The sequence below is a fragment of the Eptatretus burgeri genome, chromosome 1 (assembly GCF_056783735.1).
Source record: "Eptatretus burgeri isolate ZD-2024b chromosome 1, Ebu_testis_v1, whole genome shotgun sequence".
Classification (NCBI taxonomy): domain Eukaryota; kingdom Metazoa; phylum Chordata; class Myxini; order Myxiniformes; family Myxinidae; genus Eptatretus; species Eptatretus burgeri.
Genome location: NC_140961.1, coordinates 61,126,074 through 61,150,250, shown reverse-complemented (window position 1 = coordinate 61,150,250; position 24,177 = coordinate 61,126,074). Strand labels below are relative to the sequence as shown.

The following is a 24,177-nucleotide window of genomic DNA, read 5'->3' as shown; positions in this document are numbered from 1 at the left end:
GTTTAAGAATATATATCAATAAAGATAAATAAATATTAATAAAGATAAAGAAAATTGACCCGCTACGCAGTTGAAGTATTGGCGTCCACCGTCGGTTAAGTGACTCGCCACGTCACGGAATTATCCGTGAGCGACGGCCTACAATTCCGGGAGTTTGGTGGGAGATGACGTAACTTCATCCACCTCGTGGTCGTTCTCATCACCGGACCCCGGCCCGCAACAGTTTGGTGTCAGGAGTGTAGGATACGGACCCCCCCCCACCCCAATAAAGACATTTACAGGACACCAACCTGCAACAGTTTGGTGTCAGGCTGTAGGATCTCGAACCGCTCCACCCCTAATAGAGAAATTTGCGGGATTTGAATCAGGGGTGTGCTTGGCAACCTCCACCCCCCCCCCTTTCCCTCCGGAATTCAGAGCAGGATCCAAATTGCAGTGAATTCTCGGTACCGACCATGGTGGACCAAGACAAACTGGTACAGGTGGGTTCTGAAATAATCCTAGAGGAATCCGTGGCTCAGGACAACGCCTGTGAGGAAGATCTTTCCTTGCAACCAAACCCAGAGGTACCATTGAGGGAAACTGCGACAGCGACAATACTCGGGCACCCCCTGCATCAAATTTCCCCCTCAGAGGACCTGGCAATCCCTGTAGGAGCTGCGCCAGTTCTAGGAACCGTATGCACACAAACATACAGTTGTCCTGAAGTTAGTTATGCCATTAGTATATGTGCAGATAGATTCCTCCCTTGTGTGTAGTGGGAGCAAAGGGGTGCATTGCAATGTTTTTTAGTTCAACTAATAAATCATTTTCTCCCCTTTTATTTTATTTCCCCTGTTGTTGGAGCCGCAGTACCTTCCTCTCGCTTGCTACTCTCGTTTTGGCTGGACAAGCGCTTCACCGCCACCTCGCCTAACCAGCGACTCGTTTTTGAGGCAAAATCTTGCAGTACTTCCTTCTTGGCGCATCCTCATACATGTGGAGTGGGCGGGCCTGTCGGCCTGGCCAAGACCCCACCCAGAAAGGGTGGACCACATGAAGGCCCTGTCCAATCGGGACGGATGACGACGTCAGCTTCGCCAAGGCCCCTCCCCTCCCAGGGGATCTATAAAGTATGAAGCGATCCTCAGAGGAGGGTTGAGTGCTTGGAGTTCGTGGAGTTTGTGGTTGGATTTGAGAGAAAGAAAGAAGGAAGGGCATTGGTTCTTTGGTGGTCGGAGAGTTTGGTGGGTTCGTTGGCGTTGTTGCAAAGTGTCTACCCACATCTCGCCTCGGCGGCCCATGCTGTCCACTCAATCTCCTTCACGGACATGAACTCCACACGTACAGTTGTGGCTCACCAGCTCAACCTTTGTCAGGTGCTACACCACAGAGCATCCCATCCCCCGAGGCTCTCAGGTACCGAGAACTGCGACCCCTTACGAACTATGAAAGGTCCCCTTTTCTTTTAATGGGGTTTATTTTGTCTGAGTGCGTGGCGCCTGTCCTTTAGTAAATTGTATACGATTTTGGATTATTGTAATTGTTGCTTGTATTAATCTCGCGTAAGTCTGCAGTTTGTCTGCTTTTATAAGTTGCTGTAAAAATTGTTGCACGACATCTCTCTCTTCTTCCCCCTGCGTAATACACCCAATAAACCTTTTTATGTGCCACATCACTTTCCTCACCTTCGTGTAAATAAATGTTGGTGGAAATGTTCCCAGTTTGTTTTTGTCTTTTCCATTAATTGGTCCAGCATGGTTGGGAACTGAGTTTAGCCGGGGCTTTATCCCCGATAATCTGTTCATTGCAGCCGGTACGTCCTTGGCAGTTCCACTGGGCTGCATCTGATCCGGAGTTGGTCGTTGGTAGTTGGTACTCTACCATAGTTGGTAGAGTTATCCGGTTTGGGCAAAGCGTACCGAGGGCGTGGTTTCCTGGTAGTCAAAACAGTGTGGTTAATTAGGTAAACTGATTACACCTGGCAGAAAGACCCTACGCTACGTGGTTGAGGTATTGGCGTCCACGGTCGGTTAAGCGACCTGCCGCGTCATGGAATTTTCCGTGAGCGATGGCCTACAATTCCGGGAGTCTGGTGAGAGTCGACATAACTTCACCCACCCCGGCCCACAACTATATATATATATATATATATATATATATATATATATATATATATATATATATATATATATATATATATATATATATATATATCGACTCCTCCCATGCTCTTTTTGCCGAGGAAGGCTACATCAAGCAACCATAAAAGGCCACACAAGGTAAGCTTTTGCCTTGCCCTTTGCTGTCCAAACAATGTAAGCCCTTTCACATGTAAGTGACTGGTGCACAAAATATGCAAAACTCTTCCCGGCAGTCCTCTCATGGTGTATTCATTTTTACGGATCAGTATAAAAAAGTTATTGTATAATTGCATTATTTCATCAGAGAATTATTATGAAGCAAATGAAAGTTAAATTGTTCAGTTCAGCCTCGTGTTTTAAACGGAACTCAGCTATCTGCATGCTGTGGGGCTGGGCAGAGAAAGGGAATGGACTGGAGGAAATAATTATTGTGGGACACATTGAACCGGACCAAGGCAAACTCGTCCGCAGCGACAACGGCATGTAGACACCTCAACGCTCAGCTTCTGAGTGACCTTGTGTGCAACACATAAAATAATGGGCAGAGCGCCTTGCAACTTCAGGAGGCGAGTTGATGTGAAAAAGAATGACGGATGGCTATCTGCTGAGCATGTTGCATTTTAGAATTGGTATTCAACAACCAGGGAATCAGGAGTGCTGCATGCAAACCGAGACTGGTTCTGCAACTCCAAAGCCCTGACTGAAGAACCAGCATCACCCTTCGATAAGCTCGTCATTCTTACCTACTGGTTGGTAATCAACAAATCTACTGCTTTGATGGTATCTCGGAGATGGCATCGAAGCAGGCATCTCCTCTCTGTTCGCATCAAGACTGCAAAGAGACTGTTAATGTAATATATCTAGCCTCACCTAGCACTGCCAGTATTGCATTATGATCTTTAACGGTGAACAGTGAACTTGGATTCATCTGCTTGCTTCAGTGATACAAAGCTCACCTTTTGGGACTTGCAGCGAGACTGACTGGTCGGAATCCAACTTGTGCGTACTCAACTGGGAAAGGCTGCTTCAGACTTATCCATAACCAACTTTGTATCTCGATATCAATTTGTATCCTGTAGGAGTTTTATGATAAGAACTGGGTTCCTGAGATAAGTTACCGACTCAAAAGTCGTGATTTAATTCAAAGATTCAGTGAATTCTGTGATTTGTACTTTTATAATTTAGGGAGTTTTGAATCATCAATTAAGTGTTTCTCTTTAATCATTATTATGGGATGCTTTTAAACAGTAATAGTGTTTCAAAAGTAGACAGTCAAGATGAATAAATTACTTAATAAATATCCTTCTGCCTCGTGTCGGACATTGGTTTCACCTGTTGAACAATAGACGGGACATATTATTGTCCATAAATCTTTTCTGCCATGCTCCCCTCCTGGTGACTGGTGCACTCGCGTCGGTGCCATGAGGAAGCATGTAATAATATATTGCTGCTCAAGTCTGGTATTAAGTCAGCATAGCCACAAGAGGAGACAGGGATGCACATTTGGCAGACACTTCATTGACCAAGATTGTGGAAATTGCTAATGTATCACAAGGAACTGTCTCAAAGGTGATATAAGCATGGGACAAAGAAGGCAGGATGTCATCATCAAAGAGCAACAGTGGGTGGAAGTGCATATTCAACAGGTGTGACACACATTCATTAGTCCTGTCTGTGAGGTGAAGCAGAAAGGCAAAAGCAGACAAACTGTGTGAGTGGTTCAATGTGGGTCATGAGCTTCCTGTATCGAAACTGATCCTGAATCCTGTATCGGAATCGAAAACTGTGATAAGGAAACTTCACAGGGTGGAAGACCATAGAGAGTTTGCTTTGCACGATCTGCTCATAACACCTGGCAATACCCGTTTGCAGGTACAGTGGCTCAAGGGACATTGGCAATTGACTGCTGAGCAGTGGAGGAATGTGATATTGTCTGATGAGTCATCCTTCACCATGTTCCCATTTACTAATGGACATGTGCACATGTGGTGACTGGCCAGGGAGCTCTAGAGCCCTGAGTGACTGGTTCCAACAGTGCAAGGTTATCGTGATTCCATAATAGTGTGGGTCACATTTTCCTGGAATGGCCTGGGTCTACACATTCCTTGACAAGGCAGGGCTGATGCATCTGGTGTTTTCTCATGTATCTGTCTGCAAAAGCACGTGATTTGTGTTGTAGCTCTTCAATGAGCCTGAGAGCCTGTAAAAAGTAATGTACATGAAGGCTTCAGCTGCAGATTAATTAATGATTGTGAATTGTCACCATACTTTCCAGTAAAGACAGTTGTGAAGCAAGTATGAATGCTCTCACCAACTCTTTTTCTAATAGCAATAGACCGAATAGCAATTTAATGCTTATCTCAAAAGCATTTGAAAAGATTTTTTTTTAAGTTCAGAGGGAAAAGCAAGAAAAGAATAAGTTTGAAAATTAGTCACCAAAACTAAACTGAAAGATTCATCACTGAAATTAAAGAAAATGTGATTTTGTTTGGAAATGAGATTGAACACGTAAAAACATTTGTGTATTTATGAATAATATTGGATAAAAATGATAGAACCAAGAAAAATATTGAGACCAGTATCAATAAAGCAATAAAATAATTAATTGGTCTCAACAAAGTATTAGGATAAGCAAAACCTTTTGGCAGAAACTAAACTGACAATATTCTATTCCAACTTAAAGTCGGTTATTTTGTATGGTGCAGAGTGCTGGAATACAACCAAAAAGAAATATGGAAAACTTAGAGGATTTCAGCAGAGATGTTTAAAGATACTTTAAACGGTTTTCTGACCAGAAATTTTTTTCAAATGAGGAAGTAAGAAGGCCAGGACAAGAAAAAGATACCAATGGAGAAATTATAGAGAGAGATGGAGGTGGTTCAGCCAAGCAATGAGGAAAGATGAAGACAATTTGATATAAACTTTCCAAGTCGAACTAAAAGCTTTCATTGGGATGGAAGTTAAAGAAACGGAAGAGTTGGCAATGAGTAAGAATAAATATCTAGATTTTGTTATGGCCTTATGTGTCAAAAGACATGATGAGAATAAGTAAGTTATTAATTTTTAAGTTATCGATTTTTGAATGTGATAATTTACTCCACTTCAAGCATAGGTACTTTACTAGTCTCGCTATTTGTAGTGAGGGGAGAGGGAGTGGGCAAAGTTGATTTTTTCTGTAACTTGATCTATGTGTACTCTTTTCCTCTCTTTGCATACCCTTGATCATTTCTGCAGTGGTGGTGTCGATTGGAGTGGTTGTAGGTGCTGGTGTAGGCGCAGGTGCCCTGCTCATCGGAATTCTGGTGACCATGATGGTGTTATGCTTCCGACTGCGAAAGCGCAGTGAGTTGCACTCCACATACTTTGGCTAATGCAGGGAAGTGTGCAGCAATGTTCTTTATAAAAGAGGGGAAGTATTTGGCATCAACCGAATTGGTAGAAATGGAGAGAAGATAGGGTGGAATTGGAACTTGGGGGGGGGGAGAGGTTGGAAAGCAGAAGAGCCTTCATTACACAGCTCTTATGCTGCCAAGGTCTCAGTCAGGGTGATGTTAGTTTTCTGGCGTGTTGCTGCTAAACTGCAGCAAGCTTTTCTGGATAAGTAATTGGTAGAAGATGGGTGATGTTGAGGATATGAGGGTGAAATATAGGGTTTGTATATGAAATGGTTTGATGAGAAGAAGGGAAAATGAAAGTGAGATGAAAGTTTATATCAGGGGACAGTTTCTTTAATGTTTTATATTTTTTGTATACCATATCCTCGACTCAAGGTAGAGTGAGCTGACAGAAGGAAAAAGGGCAACTGACTGGCAATGGAGCAGAGAGAGACACCTGTGGACATGGCATGCAAGATAATGAATGAATGAGAGAGAGAGAGAGAGAGAGAGAGAGAGAGAGAGAGAGAGAGAGAGAGAGAGAGAGAGGAGTGGAGGAAATGCAGTGAACCATATAAGGGGAGGGTTGGATCGGGGGAGGGTTGGATCGGGGGAGGGGGGGATAAATGGTGATAACATTGATCACGGAAGGGATCGATCCAGTAAGATTAGATGACAGGAGATAGTTAGTGGTGCACAGTAAACTTGAAGCACTGGAGAGATGGGTGAGATTGTTCAGCCTCAAGGAGGCAGTTCCACAAAGGGGAGAAAAAAAGTCATTAAGCAGATGATAATGTGGAGAAGTGTCCTTGCCTGTTAGGTATGTTCTCATAAGTCATACTGTTGGGATCAGAGGTTTAAATAAGTGAACAACGGATAAATATTGTAGTAATTTTTCTGCTGTTCACTAATTTCATCGTTATCCATGCAAAAGTAAACTGATATCTCATTATTGTTTTATTTTACAAGTGTTATATGTATAAGGTCCATCAAAATGAACAAAAATCTGCATAGTTCAGGGAACAAAACGTTAAGAATAAAACAAAAGCAGAAAGATGTAGAGAATGTGGTACATGTAAAAGTGGCTCTTATACGGCAATCATTTAGGGTTCATTCTTGCTGTTACCCTGGAACCAGTATTGAGGCTAATCACGGAATGGTCGAACAGATTGACAAAAATACGAGGTCACAGTGGCATTGGCCAAGCCTGACACTCACTACATCAGGAACCTTTCCTATTTCCCAACACTGCTGCTGTTGACTTTATTCTATCAGCCATTACAAACACGCAAATGCCTTCAAAATACAAAAGCAATTTTATGCTCCAGTGAATTTGTGCAGATGGCTGCAAATAGATCAGAAGATTAGCTGGCAGCCAAGTGGCAGCTCCAACACAATAGGGTTAGATTTACACCTTTGATTGGACAGGCCTCGGGTTTTGAGCCGCACTGCCACCCTTTGGGCCTTTCAGTCAGTGACAGACTCAGGAAACAACATTAGGTGTTGTAAATAATTCCACCCTCTTTTCCCCTGTTCTTTCCAAACTACAACATTACGACCTTGCCCGCAGCCAAAAAGGACATCAAGATCTGCAAGCACGACCCAAAAGTGGAGATTGTACACAAGGACTTTGATCAGATCAGGAAGGATATGCCAGAGGAAGACATAAAATTGCCTGTAATGAATGGTGATCAAAAGTTCAACTTCTATCCGGTAAGATACACCATTTCTCATTGTTGTCTTTGCTTTTGCATGTAAGTTATGCTGTATTACATATTATCTGTGGGGGTGAGGAACTGTCAGTACAAGGGTCCCTAATGGCAAAATTTGGGAACAGCTTAACAGAGGGGTGTCTGAACGTTTTTGGTTGCGAGCCAAATTGACTGCTATTAAACTCTTTGTGGGCCACATGACTTTTAAACTTTAGTAAAGCTGCATAACCTCAATTAATATTTTGGCCAGACAAGAATGATATGATTCATGGCAATTCAGAAAAGATATTATAATGAGTTCACTTACAAGGAACTTTGACACAGGCCATTAAGCCCATCAAAGCCTGCATGCTATATTATTACCAACTGATGATTGTTGGCAGTGCTCTATCCTTTTTAAATGCTGAGAATCAGGCAAGGAAGCAAATAAGTACCATTTCAAATGTCCTTGGTATGACTCAGCTGTCATTTGAACTCCCAACTTCCCAGACAGAGCAGATGCTCTTATCATTACACTACCGGTGCTGGTGACGTTTCGCACATGTTTAACACATTCTCATGACTGTGCATGTTACAGTAGCCTAAAATTGCATTCACCCCTCACCAATAATGCCACATGTAGATGACTTATGAATGATGTCGAAACATTTTTTTCCAAATGAACTTTTTCTTTCATAACTGAAGAGATCAAACTAAACACTGTTATAGTTGAAGGAGGTTGCATTTCAGGAATATCTGAAAAAAAAAAACATGTACAAATCAAAATTCACTGGTTGCAAAAGTATTCAGCCCCGGACGTCAGTACTTGGTGGAAGCAACTTTTACAGCAATGATTGCTATGAGTATTTTTGGGTAGGTCTCTACCAGCTTCGCACAGTGAGATGACGAAACCTTTACCCATTTTTCACATGAAAATTTCTCTCGTTCTGACAAGTTTGATGGGGATTGTAAATGGACTGCAATGTTCAAGTCTCACCATAAATGTTAATTTGGGTTCAAGTCAGGACTTTGACTGCGCCACTCAAGAACATGTATTTTCTTCTTATTCAGCGACTCCAGTTTGGCTTAAGCTTTGTGCTTCAGATCGTTGTCCTCCTGAAATGTGAATCTCCAACCCAGTTTCATATTGATGGCTGACTCGAGCAGGTTTTCATCAAGGATTCTCCTGTACTTTGCACCGTTCATTGTCCCTTCTATCCTGAAAAGCTGACCAGTCCAGCTTTTCCAGAAAAGATGATAAAAAGCAGCCCCACAACATGATGCTGCCACCACAATGCTTCACAGTAGGGATGGTCATGACTTGGTGATGTGCAGTGTTAGACTTGCGCCAGATATAACACTGAATTTCGACCAAAAAATGAAATTTTTGTCTCGTCTGACCACAAAACTTTTCTTCACATGCCTGCAGTATTATTAAGATGCTTTTGTGCAAACTCCATACGAGCTTTTAGATGCATTTTTTTCAGTAATGGCTTCTTTCTTGTCACCTGTCCATGGAGGCCAGCTTTGTGAAGGGAACGGGATATTGTTTATTGATGAACACTGCCACCATCTCTGAAATTGAGCCTTTTTGTATACAATGTCGAGGCTCATATGAGAGCGAACACAGAATGTACAACAAGGGGAGCAGGAGATAAGAGGGGTGGAAGAGAAGGAGAAAACAGTGGGGAACAGAGACATTAAGAGATCTGTGGAAGGGAGATGGATGGTGCAGGGTACACAAGGTAAACAAGAGGGACACTCCAGGGACCTTCAGGAAGGAAAGCAGGGAATTTGAAGGTGGGTTTGTAGTGGATTAACGCGGTAGAAAAGATAATGGTTTTGGATGGGGGAGGATAAGTGGTGGTGGTGAACAGCTGTTTTGAAGAACTGGAGGGAAGAGTGGGATTGAAGAGAGTGTGGAGGTTTGTTCCAAAAGTGGGGGAAAAGAGGAACGAAAGAGTGAAGGTGAGCAGCGATTCTTGATGTTGGTACTTTTACCAGAAGGGGGTTGCTGGCAGACCTTGAGCACCCTGCCGAAATATGGAGGGGGGGGCATATCTCAGACAGAGTGGGGGGTGAGACCAGAGAGGAGACCGTAGAAGACAGAAGGACCACTGACCTACCTGCGGTTGAGAGAGAGAGAGAGAGAGAGAGAGAGAGAGAGAGAGAGAGAGAGAGAGAGAGAGAGAGAGAGAGAGAGAGAGACCCAAAAGCTCAGCCTCATCGTGGGGAATACCAATGATCCGAAATGCTCTCGTTTCCACAGCGTGAAGCTGAGAAAGGTGAGAGGCAGGAGCACCAGCTGAGAGTGGAGAGCAATACTCCATCAAGCTGTGGACAAAAGCTTTGTATGTGGTCAGGAGCTCAGGTGTGCCAAGGAAGGACATTGTATGATGGAGGACACCAAGTCGGCACCTGGTTTTGGAGGCCAGCTTAGAATTGTGGCTTTCCCATGAATGATAATGGCAGATGCTGAGACCCTGAAGCTTGACCGAAAGGACTTCTTCAAGAGGATTGTTGAGAAAATAGATGGGGGAGGGGGGGTTCCAGATGGTCCTTTCAGAGAGACATAGTGAGTGTGAGATTTGCCAAAATTAAAAGACATGCTCCATGTGATGGACCAGTTTGTGATTTTATCCAAATCTGCAGAGAGCGTAGAGGCTGTTGCTTGCCGATCTGAGGGATGACAGATGGAACGGCAGAAGGTGGAGTCATCAGCAAAGAGATAAAGAGGATTTTCCAGAGAGTCGGAGAGACCATTGATGAAAACCAGAAACATGTTGGCTGTGACAGGAGAGGAAGTCTGCGAGCCATGATTGGAGATGGCCTTGGAGACCATAGGAAGAGAGTTTGTTGAGCAGAGCAGGATGCCAGACCGTATCAAAAGCACGTGATATGCAGAGGAAGATTGCTCTGATTTAATGTCTGGCATTGAGTACCTCCATCCATTGTTGTGAGAGCAGAATCAGCATATCCATGGCTTCAGGGTACCTTGAGTGGGAGGAAGAGTAGGACAACTGAAGACTAGATGGGATAAATCTGTGCATGAGAGAGCAAGTTTTTTTTCAAAGAATTCCCAGGATGAGTTGATGTTGGAGTAAGTGGAGATGGGAGACCAGTCGAAAAGTTTGATGACTGCTTGAAGACCCTGCCAGTTGGCTTGAGTGAAATGCCAGACTCGACGGCACTGAGGTGGTTCTTTAATAACAGCCAGAGAGATGTCCACTTTGACAAGGACGTTGTCAGATGAACTGATTGGAGTGGAGGAAGAAGAGGAGATATTTTAAAGGAAATTCGTCAAAATCAGATCCAGAAGAGATGGAGTACCATTGGTTGAGATCCGGATTGGGAAGTTGACTGATTGAGTCACTCCCTTGAGTCACAGAAATCTTTTGTTAAAGTACCATGGCAGGTGAGAGAGGTTCCCACACCCAGCCAAATGGCATGATTACAATTTAAGTCAACACATATGAGGAAGAGAGAGTTGGGATGAGAGGATAGAAATTGGTCACTGTTTTCAGAAAGCAAGATGTAAATGGAGTCATCACTGTTTGGTGGACGGTACAATACACATACAAACATGAGGTGGGATTGGAGGGGAAGCCGTAGCCAGAGGTATTCCTGGGGGTGTGGGGGAATGAGGGCAGTGCATGGAGAGTGAGGAATAGCATCTTTGATGAAAAGAGCAACTCTTCCACCAGGACGAGGCTCAGGTCTGTCATACCAGAAGAAGGAGTAATCAAGGAGAGATATTAAGGAGTCAGAGATGTCCCGAAGGAGAAAAGTTTCTGTTAAGCAGATTATGTCTGGTTTGTCAGAGGCAACCTATATGGAAAGATCTGTCAGGTTTGAGCAAAGGCCCTGGATGTTTGAGGTCCACACTGGTTAATGAAGAGTAAGGTAGGAGGCTTTAGCTGCAGGGTAGGAGAGGGGAGGGGTAAGACGAGGGAGGAGGGGGAAAGGAGAGAGGGTCGCATGAGTAGGAGAAAAGGCTCGGTGGTGCTGGGTTGAGGTACAGTGGGGAGTGATAAGAGCAGGGGCAGAGGACAGTTGAAGATTGGAGGAGGTGGATTGATGAGATGTAAGAGAGAGGGTGGGGGAGGAGGAAACTTTGTGGATGTGAGCGGGGGGCAACTTTGAGAAGGGGGAGTGAGGGGGGATATTGGAGGGAGAAAGGTAAGAGGGTAGAGTTTAGGCAGAAGGGTGAGGGGGAGATTTTGAGAAAAGTGAGAGGGAAGCTTGGAGGGGGAAGAGTGTGAAGTTTGCTTTGAGAGGGAGCATGAGAGGGACGCTTTGAAATGGAGAGGAGTTTTTTTTTTTCAGTCATTGTTGGATTTACTGTGACATCTCAAACCAGTTTCCTGCTTACCCGGCTGCTGAATTTAGATAGGCGACCTGATCTGGGTCAAGTCTGGAGTCAGGGTGTATGATACATCTTCCACTGCTTAATGATGGTTTTCACCGTACTCAAAGGGATAAAGGGTGACTTTGAAATCTTGTTATCACCATATCCTGAATGGTGCTTCTCCACCACTTTATGTCTGACCTCTTTGGAAAGCTCCTTGGTCTTCATGTTTGCCTTGTTGGTTGACAAAGTGACTTGCACCTTAAAACTCCCTAAGCTATGTAGGGGAGCTTAATTTTCAAAATTAATTTATTGTTTGGCTATTGGCAATTCAAGGGTGGGCCGTTATGATGTTTGTTTCTTCCCCTCCACTGCAAAACTCTGGAACTCTTTAACTTCTCATGTCTTCCCAAACACTTATTGCCTTCTCCTTTTTAAAAAGCAGATTTTTTACTTTCTCAAAAACTCTTCATCTATTTTCTCTTTCCTTACTTTCTATTCATGCAGTTCTTTTATTTAAGGCTTGGCCTCATTGAGGACTATTCAGTCCGTGCCTGTAGCCTTCAGCGTTAAAAAAAAAAAAAAAATATATATATATATATATATATATATATATATATCCATCCATCCACTGGGACATGTTGAGACATGTTGCATTCACCCCTCACCAATAATGCCACATGTAGATGACTTATGAATGATGTCGAAACATTTTTTTCCAAATGAACTTTTTCTTTCATAACTGAAGAGATCAAACTAAACACTGTTATAGTTGAAGGAGGTTGCATATTGAAATTGAAAGAAATGTGCGCCCAAGCCATGTACAATCTCCTGAACTCTGTGCAGAGCGTTGGTGCTGCCGAAGCAGTCTCCTTGGCTATTGGGCACAATCCTGGACGGGTCGCCACTCCGACACAGGATACCAGCATGCTGGCACTCATTTTGCCGACCTCGGAAGGATGACAGGCAGAGTCAACCCCACCTGGTATTAATTCAACAGCCGAGTGGGATTTGAACTCAGGATACTCGGTTCCTAAGCCCACCACCCTAACCATTAAGCCAACACCAGGCATATATATATATATATATATATATATATATATATATATATATATATATATATATATATATATATATATATATATATATATATATATATATATATATATATATATATATATATATATATATATATATATATATATATATATATATATATATATATATATATATATATATATATATATATATATATATATATATATATATATATATATATATATATATATATATATATATATATATATATATATATATATACAGGTGAAACCACTGATTTCATGCAGGTGTAACCTATTACCCTGTTTTTTAATCTTTCAAACAAATAATTTGCTCCTGAATTGATTTAGAGTTAATTTGGCAAAGGGTTTGAGGACTAGTGCAACTGAGAATCATCTGATTTTTCTCTGTTAATCTAACTTATTCACATTTTATCTGCATTTTTTATTTATTACTTTGGAATAGTTTGTGAAGACTCTATACATTAAGTTTGATTTGAAAGCATCATGAAATAATCAAAAGGTGGCATCAAAATGTGAAAATTTTGGAAGGAGATGAATCCTTTTGCAGGCCACCATAAATGCGCCCAAGCCATGTACAGGATTTCATTTTTCACCAAACAAGCCATACCCTAAAGCCGAAGCCTCAAATTATTAGTCTGCATTGTCATGATGGCAACAAAGACAAATAAAGTTATTCTTTGCTTGACTTACAAGATTAATGGGATTTCTTGTTTTGAATGTTGTCAACTTTGACGAATCAGGCTTGGAAAGATGCTGATAGTTGAGACTTGATAGAATATTGTGGAACTTGTAGAATCTAGTCTTTCTCTGAACATTGAGTGACTCTGGATTCGGGCAATTTGATTGAAATTCATCAGGGGCATCATAAGGGTTGATAGGATGACATCATAAGGGCTGACACTCGCCTCTCAGCTGTTTAGCCTGGGTTCTAATCCTGACCCAACTACAAACTGTCATCCTGGTATTTCACAGGCAGGGTGATTCCTCAATGAATGTGCCGTCATCAATGGACATTAAACGGACGTCTTATCTGCCAACATTCATTGGTGGGACCTTAAAGATCCCATGGTGTCCTTTTTTTTTTGTATACCTTGTCGAGGCTCGTATGAGAGCTAACACACAACTCACAGCAAGGGGGGGGGGGCATGAGACAAGAGGGGCGGGAGTGGAAGGGACAAAACAGTGGGGAACAGACACATTAGCTGAACTGTGGAAGGGAGAGGGATGGGGATGGGACGGGGAACATGGCGAAGAGAAGATGGACATTACAGGGACTTTCAGGAAGGAAAGCAGGGGAATTGAAGGAAGTGGGCTTGGGTGGATTATCAGGAGTAGAAAAGATCGAGGATTTGGAGGGGGGAAGATAAGAGGTGGTGGTGAACAGCTGTTTTGAAAGCCTGGAGGGAAGAATGGGAAAATAGAGTGAGGGAGTTTATTCCAAAGGCGGGAAAAAAGAGGAATGAAAGAGTGAAGATGAGCAGTGATTCGTGATTTTGGTAGTTTTACCAGAAGGGGGTTGTTGGCGGACCTTGAGCGCCCTGTGGAAATGTGGTGGGGACAAATCGCAGAGAGAGCAGGGGGGGCAAGGCTGGAGAGGAGTCGGTAGAAGACAGAAAGACCACCGACCAACCTGCGGTGATTGAGTGAGAGGCCCAAAGACTCAGCTTCATTGCGGGAGATGCCGATGATCTTAAATGCCCTGGTTTCGACAGCGTGAAGCCGAGAAAGGTGGGAGGCAGGAGCACCAGCCCAGAGGGGAAAGCAGTACTCCATCAGGCTATGGACAAAAGCTTTGTAAGTGGTCAGGAGGACCGAGGAAGGACTTTGCACGACGGAGGATTCTCAGTTGGCGACTGGCTTTTGAGGCAAGGTTGGAAATGTGACTTTCCCACGAAAGGTCATGGCAGATAGTGAGACCCAGAAGCTTGAAAGAAAAGACTTCTTCCAGAGGATTGTTGAGAAAGTGGATGGGGGGGTTTTCTAAACGGTCCTTTCGAAGAGACATAGTGAGACTGTGAGATTTGACTGGATTGAAAGACATGTTCCACGTGTTGGACCAGTTTGTGATTTTATCCAGATCTGCACTGAGCAAAGAAGCTGCTGCTTTCCGGTCTGAGGGATGACCGATGGTACGGAGGAGGGTGGAGTCGTCGGCAAAGAGAAATAGAGGATTTTCCAGAGAGTCAGAGAGATTATTGATGAAAACCAGAAAAAGAACAGGGCCCAGAACGCTACCTTGAGGAACTCCAGTCTGCACAGGAAGAGGGGATGAAAGAACTCCATTTAGGGCCACACGTTGACTGCGACAGGAGAGGAAGTCTGCGAGCCATTAGTGGAGATGGCCTTGAATACCATGGGAAGAGAGTTTGGTGAGTAGTGCAGGGTGCCAGACTGTGTCAAAACCACGTGATATGTCCAGGGATACGGCTCGGATTTCCTGTCTGGCATTGAGGACCTCCATCCATTGATGGGAGAGCAGAAGCAGCATATCCAGGGGAGAGTGACCTGGTCTGAAACCAAATTGATGATTGGAAATCAAGCCATTGGAGAAGAGGAAGGATTTCATGTCTAAAGCGATGATGGATTCCATCACCTTGCTGATGATTGGGACAAGGCTGATTGGTCTATAGTTACAGGGATCTGTTTTTGCACCTTTTTTATGCAGGGCAGTGATGTTAGCAGATTTCCAAGCAGATGGCAGATGACCTTGGGAAAATGAGAGTGTGAATAGAACAGAGAGAGGGTGAGCAAGAGCAGAAGAGCAGGTTTTTAGGACACATGGGCTGATGCCGTCTGGACCGGTTGCAGAATCTGACTCGAGGTTTGAAAGCAAGCTCTCCACCTTGTCAGGAGAAAAGGATACAGAGTCCAGGGACAGTTGGGTGTGACTGGGTAAGGTGGGTAGAGATAGTGATGGGTTTAGGACACAAGATTTAGCTGCAAACACCGAATTTAGACATTCAGCTTTATCATGTGCGGTATCAGCAGTGCGGCCATTTGAGGTAAGGGAGGGGATGGAGGGGGAACATACACCAGAAACAGATTTGATCAAATGCTACTAGGATTTTGAGGAGGGAGAGAGGTTTGACAGTTTAGACTTGAGATGAGAAAGATATTTTCTGGCTCTCCTGAGGGTAGATACACACTTGTTCCGAGCTTTGTGGAAGGAACTGAGATTGCCCTCAGTTGGGTTTGCTTTCCATGAGGCAAAGGCAAGTTGTTTCAGGACAACTGCCTCCGCACAAGCTTCAGTAAACCAAGTGCGTGAGGAAGGGTAGGACAACTGAACATGAGAGGGGATAAATCTGTGCATGAGGGAGAGCAAGTTTCTTTGAAAGAATTCCCAGAATGAGTTGATGTTTGAGAAAGTAGTGATAGGAGACCAGTCTGTAAGTTTGATGGCTGTTCGGAGACCCTGCCAGTCGGCTTGAATGAAATGCCAGACTCGACGGCGGTGAGGTGGTTCTCTGATAACAGCCAGAGAGATGTCCACTTTGACAAGGACGTGGTCAGAAGAACCGACTGGACCGAAGGAACAGCAGCAGATATTATCAGGGAAATTTGTCAAAATCAGATCCAGAAGAGATGGAGTACCATTGGTTGAGTTCCGGGTCGTGAAGTTGACCGATTGAGTCAGTCCCAATGAGTCGCAGAAAGCTTTTGCTGAGGTGCCATGGCAGGTGAGAGAGGTACCCACACCTCGCCAACTGGCGTGATGACAATTGAAGTCACCACATCAGAGGAAGAGAGAGTTTGGATGAGAAGATAGAAGATGGTCCATGTTTTCGGATAGTGAGGTGTAGATGGAGTCATCACTGTTCGGTGGACGGTACAGTACACATATAAACATGAGGTGGGAGTGGAGGAGAAGCCGTAGCCAGAGGTATTCCTGGGGGTGTGGGGGAGTGAGAGCAGTGCATGGAGAGTGAGGAATGGAGTCTTTGATGAAGAGAGCAACACCTCCACCAGGACGAGGCTCAGGTCTGTCATACCGTAAGAGGGAGTAACCGGTGAGAGATACTTGGGAGTCAGACACGTCTTGGGAGAGGAAAGTTTCTGTTAGGCAGATAATGTCTGGTTTGTCAGTGGCAACCTGTATGGAAAGACCTGAAATGTTTGAGCGAAGGCCCCAGATATTTGAGGTCCACACTTTTAATGAAGAAGTAGGGGAGGAGGCTTTGGCTGCAGGGGGTGGGGGGAGGGGGAAGGTAGGACAAGAGATGAGGGGGAGGTAAGGAGGGTTGTTGAAAGAGTGTGGGGTGTTGCAGAATAGCTAGGGGAGGGGGCCGAATGAGGAGGAGAAAAGGCTCTGTGGTGCTGGGGGAGAGGGGGGACAAGAGACAAGGAAGATGGCAGTTGAGTATTTGAGGAGGTGGAGTGATGAGATGGAGGTGAGAGGGCAGTGGAGGGAGGCAGCTTGGTGGATGAGAGGGGGGCAACTTTGAGAAGGATGAGTGAGGGGGATGAAAGGTGGGAGAAAGGTGAAGGGGGAATTTTTGAGAGAGGTGAGAGGGAGGCTTGGAGGGAGAAGAGTGGGATGGTTGCTTTGAGAGTGAGGGTGAGGGGAGAGGGGGGTGAGTTGGCACTGAAGTTGGAAAAAAAGAATGGTTGATGGAAAGTGAACATCCCTGGCAAACTGTGGTTTTTAAAAGTTTTAGGTCAGAGATGCGATTTAACGCAATTCTTGATGGATGCAATGAAGGCGAATTCAGAGCATGGAGAGAAGAAGCGCTGTAACAGTTGGATTTTTTAGGCAAGGAATGAAGGAGAGGTCGAAATGAGAGCAGTCTGTTAAAATAGCAGAAGAGTAGTGCATTATGAAACAATGCTTCGTGAGTAGTCCTTGGTGAAGAGTCAGCGAGCTATCGCCAGTATCATGGCCAAATTACAAATTTCTGTCCGAACCAGCAGAGGGCATTGCATCAGTAGCACAGCTGTGGTCTCAGCCATTGATGCTCCCCTGCAGCCCTGTGCTGCGTACAAATGAATGAAGGTGAAGGGCATCAGCTTGTCAACGTCAGCCAAGGAAGGACTTGAGACTTAGTCAAACTCCTTTTGCTTCCTGAAGTTCTCATCTTGTACTAAACTGTTAAATCATGCATTACACTGACTGATTCAATATACTCATTTGTAGAGCAGTACTCATCACCAAGTTCATTGTAGGAGGGAAAGTGGGTGAAGTTCAGGGATTCTAGTTGTAACTTAGACATTGTTTTGTTTGGAAAGTTTCCACATTGCTCACCATGTCAATAACTTTTTCCCCTCTCCTTGGAGCTCCAGATTAATTTTGCTGAGGTGCTGTGCTATGTCCATCAGATAAGCAAGATCTGACAAAAAATTCCAGATTTATGAGATGAATGTCACGGTCCTTGCTCAGAAAGAACTCCACTATGGCATTTCTGAGGGCAAAGACTCATTGCAGAACTCTACCTTTGCTCAGCCATCTGACCTGAGTGAAGAAACAGAGATCCAAGCATTCACTTCCTATTTCCTCCAAGATTGTTTGAAATTGCGGATGACTCGATCTGATGCAGTTCACATCCTTCACAATGTCATACATGACGTCGTTGAAACCAAACTGTTTCAGGCAGAGCATCTCTTGCTGTATGTTACAGTGGCACTGCATGATATCTTCATTCTCCTCTGGACATCCAGGTTGCTCAGAAATAAGTCTAGCAATTATGGTTGCTCTATCTGACTGTATGCCAATCATTGGTGGTGTGCCATCAGTCGTGAACCCACTCGGTCGATTCTATGGCAACTTCAAGCTCTTGATTGCTCAAATTGTTTCTTTTGAAATACCCTCACTTGTTGTGATGTTATTCATTGAATTGAGACTCACATGTTCCAAATAGATGACAAAATTGTCATCCATATCATGGACAAAAACAACTAGCTTGGCTGTATCCGACATGTCTGTGCTGTCATCAAGAGCAACAACAAAAAAAACCCTGCAAACTTTCTCGTTTCATCTCAAGTTGCTTTCTGCTCTTTGTGTCAAATCCACAAATCTTACAAGCCACTGTCGACTGGGAAAGAATAATATTTTAATTTGTACAGATGGTGTTTACACATTGCAATAGATATTTGTTGAATAATTCCCTATCTTGAAAGGGTTTCCACTGCAAGGCAATATTTTGTGCCATTTTAACGCTTGCAAGAACAGGATGGTATTGTCATTTTTCTTGCTGCAGGTTGTTGCAAAAACATCTTTCAACCTTCTGAGCCCATGGAGTTTTTTGAAAGCCCAATTCAATGACTTCTCGTGGCGCATTGCAGGGGTGTCGATTAGTAGGGTGGGGTGGGGGGGGAGCATTGCAAGTGCAAATCGTGGTGCCAACAGTAATGACTGGGCAGGTCTTGCCCCTGCAAATTGTTTATGCAAGAGGCTCTTTGCTTTAGTGGATTCTGAGCATTTAATCTGACTGCCTTTGCCACGTTTCTTTGAAATAATTTAACAAATAAAAGGCAGCATTTTTAATTTAGTTTATTCTTGGTGCCAAAGTTTGTTATTGTATGCACTCAAAAAACAGATACAGCTATAAGGGCACTCGGTGGAGCACATAACTCCACCACGTAATGCCTGATCCACGAGAACATATCGGGCCCATTACATTTTTGAAATATCATGCGATACAGTACTCTATCGTTTTTGGCCCTCTCTCTCTCAATGGTGAAGAATCACTTTAAAAATTAATCAATTATCGTATCCAGATCGGATTCGGATCTTCACCAAAATCGAAATAATTTGTCCTTGCCACACACCCAACGTGTCCACGTAGTTTCATCCAAATCCATCCAGCACTTTTTAAGATATTGTGCTATATATTAGTTTAGCCCAATCTCTCAATGGGGAAGAATCACTTTAATCGAATAAATTCTTCCGAGTCACACTCTCAACATGTCCACCAAGTTTCATTCGAATCTGTGCACAACTTTTTGAGATATCCTGTACACAAACAAACAAACAAACAACAAGAAGACGTCATGCAGAGCACGATACTTGCAAAATCCATAAAACAAATTTGACCTCAAAAATAATTGGTGGTTGAATTCAATGACCAAATATGCAACTCGTCTTCACATTTCAAGTTAATTGGATGAAAATTGACAATTTTAGAAATTCGGCCTTTGCTGTCCTTTTGGTCTATGTGGACCTCGAAAATAAAATTGGTGGTTGAACTCAGTGACCTGAAATATAAATCCTCTTCAAATTTCAAGTCAATCTGATGAAAAATGAGGACTTTAGAGATCTCACTGAAATTGTTGACCTTTTGACCTTTTGACCTCTTCAACACTCGGCTTCTTCCTTGTGACAAACTCTACCATGTGGTGAAGTTTCGTACCACGTGGTGAAGTTTCGTGAAGATCGCTTTTTAATTGTGACCTGTAGGTGACAAACAGCCAGAGACAAACAGACAGAATAACAAAATCGACTAACCAATATACTTGAAAAAGCTTCGATTTTGCAAATAACAAACAAACAGAAAGGGGTGAAAGCACAACCTCCTTCATCTTCGGTGATGGAGGTAATTTTTTTTTTTTTTTTTTTTTTTTTTTTTTTTTTTGTATACCTTGGTCGAGGCTCGTATGAGAGCGAACACACAACTCACAGCAAGGAGGCATGAGACAAGAGGGGCGGGAGTGGAAGGGACAAAACATTGGGGAACAGACACAGGTGAACTGTGGAAGGGAGAGGGATGGGGATGGGACGGGGAACATGGCGAGGGGAAGATGGACATTAAAGGGACTTTCAGGAAGGAAAGCAGGAGAATTGAAGGAAGTGGCTTGGGTGCATTATCGGGGGTAGAAAAGATCGAGGATTTGGATGGGGGAAGGTAAGAGGTGGTGGTGAACAGCTGTTTTGAAAGCCTGGAGGGAAGAATGGGAAAGAATAGAGAGAGGAAGTTTATTCCAAAGCCGCGTAAAAGAGGAATGAAAGAGTGAAGATGAGCAGTGATTCGTGATTTTGGTAGTTTTACCAGAAGGGGGTTGTTGGCGGACCTTGAGCGCCCTGTGGAAATGTGGTTGGGACAAATCGCAGAGAGAGCAGGGGGGGCAAGGCTGGAGAGGAGTCGGTAGAAGACAGAAAGACCACCGACCAACCTGCGGTGATTGAGTGAGAGGCCCAAAGACTCAGCTTCATTGCGGGAGATGCCAATGATCTTAAAAGCCCTGGTTTCGACAGCGTGAAGTCGAGAAAGGTGGGAGGCAGGAGCACCAGCCCAGAGGGGAGAGCAGTACTCCATCAGGCTACGGACAAAAGCTTTGTAAGTGGTCAGGAGCTCAAGAGGGCCGAGGAAGGACTTTGCACGACGGAGGATTCTCAGTCGGCGACTGGCTTTTTGAGGCAAGGTTGGAAATGTGACTTTCCCAGGAAAGGTCATGGCAGATAGTGAGACCCAGAAGCTTGAAAGAAAAGACTTCTTCCAGACGATTGTTGAGAAAGTGGATGGGGGGTTTTGTAAACGCGCCTTTCGAAGAGACATAGTGAGAGTGTGAGATTTGTCTGGATTGAAAGACATGTTCCACGTGTTGGACCAGTTTGTGATTTTATCCAGATCTGCAGTGAGTGAAGAAGCTGCTGCTTGCCGGGCTGAGGGATGACAGATGGTACGGCAGAGGGTTGAGTCATCGGCAAAGAGAAATAGAGGATTTTCCAGAGAGTCCGAGAGATCATTGATGAAAACCAGAAAAGAACAGGGCCCAGAACGCTACCTTGAGGAACTCCAGCCTGCACAGGAAGAGGGGATGAAAGAACTCCATTTAGGGCCACACGTTGACTGCGACAGGAGAGGAAGTCTGCGAGCCATGAGTGGAGATGGCCTTGAATACCATGGGCAGAGAGTTTGGTGAGTAGGGCAGGGTGCCAGACTGTGTCAAAAGCACGTGATATGTCCAGGGATACGGCTCGGATTTCCTGTCTGGCATTGAGGACCTCCATCCATTGATGGGAGAGCAGTAGCAGCATATCTAGGGTAGAGTGACCTGGTCTGAAACCAAATTGATGATTGGAAATCAAGCCATTGGAGAAGAGGAAGGATTTCATGTCTGAAGCGATGATGGATTCCATAACCTTGCTGATGATTGGGAGAAGGCTGATTGGTCTGTAGTTACAGGGATCTGTTTTTGCACCTTTTTATGCAGGGCAGTGATGTTAGCAGATTTCCAAGCAGATGGCAGATGACCTTGGGAAAATGAGAGGGTGAATAGAACAGAGAGAGGGGTGAGCAAGAGCAGAAGAGCAGGCTTTGAGGACACGTGGGCTGATGCCGTCTGGACCGGTTGCAGAATCTGACTTGAGGTTTGAAAGCAAGCTCTCCACCTTGTCAGGAGAAAAGGATACAGAGTCCAGGGACAGTTGGGTGCGACTGGGTAAAGTGGGTAGAGATAGTGATGGGTTTGGGACACAAGATTTAGCTGCAAACACCGAGTTTAGACATTCAGCTTTATCACGTGTGGAATCAGCAGTGCGGCCATTTGAGTGTAAGGGAGGGGATGGAGGGGGGAACATACACCAGAAACAGATTTGATTAAACGCCACCAGGATTTTGAGGAGGGAGAGAGGTTTGAGAGTTCAGACTTGAGATGAGAAAGATGTTGTTTTCTGGCTCTCCTGAGGGTAGCCACACACTTGTTCCGAGCTTTGTGGAAAGAACTGAGATTGCCCTCAGTTGGGTTTGCTTTCCATGAGGCAAAGGCAAGTTGTTTCAGGACAACTGCCTCGCCACAAGCTTCAGTAAACCAAGGGCGGGAGGAAGGGTAAGACAACTGAACACGAGAGGGGATAAATCTGTGCATGAGGGAGAGCAAGTTTCTTTGAAAGAATTCCCAGGATGAGTTGATGTTTGAGAAAGTAGTGATAGGAGACCAGTCTGTAAGTTTGATGGCTGCTCGGAGACCCTGCCAGTCGGCTTGAGTGAAATGCCAGACTCGACGGCGGTGAGGTGGTTCTCTGATAACAGCCAGAGAGATGTCCACTTTAATAAGGACGGGGTCAGAAGAACCAACTGGAGCGAAGAGAGAGCAGCAGAGAGTGTCAGGGAACTTTGACAAAATCAGATCCAGAAGAGAAGGAGTACCATTGGTTGAGATCCGGGTCGGGAAGTTGGACCGATTGAGTCAGTCCCAATGAGTCACAGAAAGCTTTTGCTGATGTCCCATGGCAGGTGAGAGAGGTACCCACACCTAGCCAACTGGCGTGATGACAATTGAAGTCGCCACATAAGAGGAAGAGAGAGTTTGGATGAGAAGATAGAAGATGGTCCATGTTTTCGGAGAGTGAGGTGTAGATGGAGTCATCACTGTTCGGTGGACGGTACAGTACACATATAAACATGAGGTGGGAGTGGAGGGGAAGCCGAAGCCAGAGGTATTCCTGGGGGTGTGGGGAGTGAGAGCAGTGCAGGGAGAGTGAGGAATAGAGTCTTTGATGAAGAAGAGAGCAACGCCTCCACCAGGACGAGGCTCAGGTCTGTCATACCGTAAGAGGGAGTAACCAGGGAGAGATACTTGGGAGTCAGACACGTCTTGGGAGAGGAAAGTTTCTGTTAGGCAGATAATGTCTGGTTTGTCAGTGGCAACCTGCATGGAAAGATCTGAAAGGTTTGAGCGAAGGCCCCGGATATTTGAGGTCCACACTTTTAATGAAGAGGTAGGGGAGGAGGCTTTTGGTGCAGGGAGGTGGAGGGGGCGGGGGAGGGCTCTGACGAGGGACGAGGGGGGGGAGGTAAGGAGGGTTGCTGAAGGAGTGTGGGGTATTGCAGAATAGCGAGGGGAGGGGGCCGAATGAGGAGGAGAAAAGGCTCTGTGGTGCTGTGAGAGAGGGGGGACAAGAGACAAGGAAGATGGCAGTTGAGGATTTGAGAAGGTGGAGTGAAGAGATGGAGGTGAGAGGGCAGTGGAGGGAGGCAGGTTGGTGGATGAGAGGGGGGCAACTTAGAGAAGGAAGAGTGAGGGGGATGAAAGGTGGGAGAAAGGTGAGGGGGAATTTTGAAAGAGGTGAGAGGGAGGCTTGGAGGGAGAAGAGTGATGGTTGCTTTGAGAGTGAGAGTGAGGGGTGAGGGGGTGAGTTGGCACTGAAGTTGGAAAAAAAGAATGGTTGATGGAAAGCGAGCATCCATGGCAAACTGTGGTTTTTAAAAGTTTTAGGTCAGAGATGCGATTTAACACAATTCTTGATGGATGCAATGAAGGCGAATTCAGAGCATGGAGAGAAGAAGCGCTGTAATAGTTGGATTTTTTAGGCAAGGAATGAAGGAGAGGTCGAAATGAGAGCAGTCTGTTAAAATAGCAGAAGAGTAGTGCATTGTGAAACAGTAAAGAGTACCACATGTGTGAGAGAGGAAGATGAAGCATTATAAGATCGTTTTTGTTGTTAATATTAATGTATGAGAGAGTTCAACAGATTAGGTCATGGAAGTGTATTAAAAAAAAAAAAAAAAAAAAAAAAAAAAAAATCGAGGAAGACGAGGAGGAAGTTAAGAGGAAGAAGAAGTAGCAGAATCGGGAGAAGGTTGTTGTGTTGTTGCTGGGTTTTTTTTTTTTTTTTTTTTTTTG

At 44.4% G+C, this 24,177-nt stretch overlaps 1 protein-coding gene across 2 annotated transcripts in view; it reads left to right on the top strand.

Annotated features, from left to right (window-relative positions):
• The window catches only part of LOC147034583 (kin of IRRE-like protein 1), a 319,700-nt gene that overhangs the window by 284,369 nt on the left and 11,154 nt on the right, over nt 1-24,177 (top strand). For both annotated transcript variants that reach the window (XM_085885676.1, XM_085885686.1), the window contains 2 exons: nt 5,358-5,465; nt 7,068-7,210. In XM_085885676.1, coding sequence (XP_085741802.1) covers nt 5,358-5,465; nt 7,068-7,210 — 251 coding nt within the window. The remainder of the gene's footprint in view (nt 1-5,357; nt 5,466-7,067; nt 7,211-24,177) is intronic.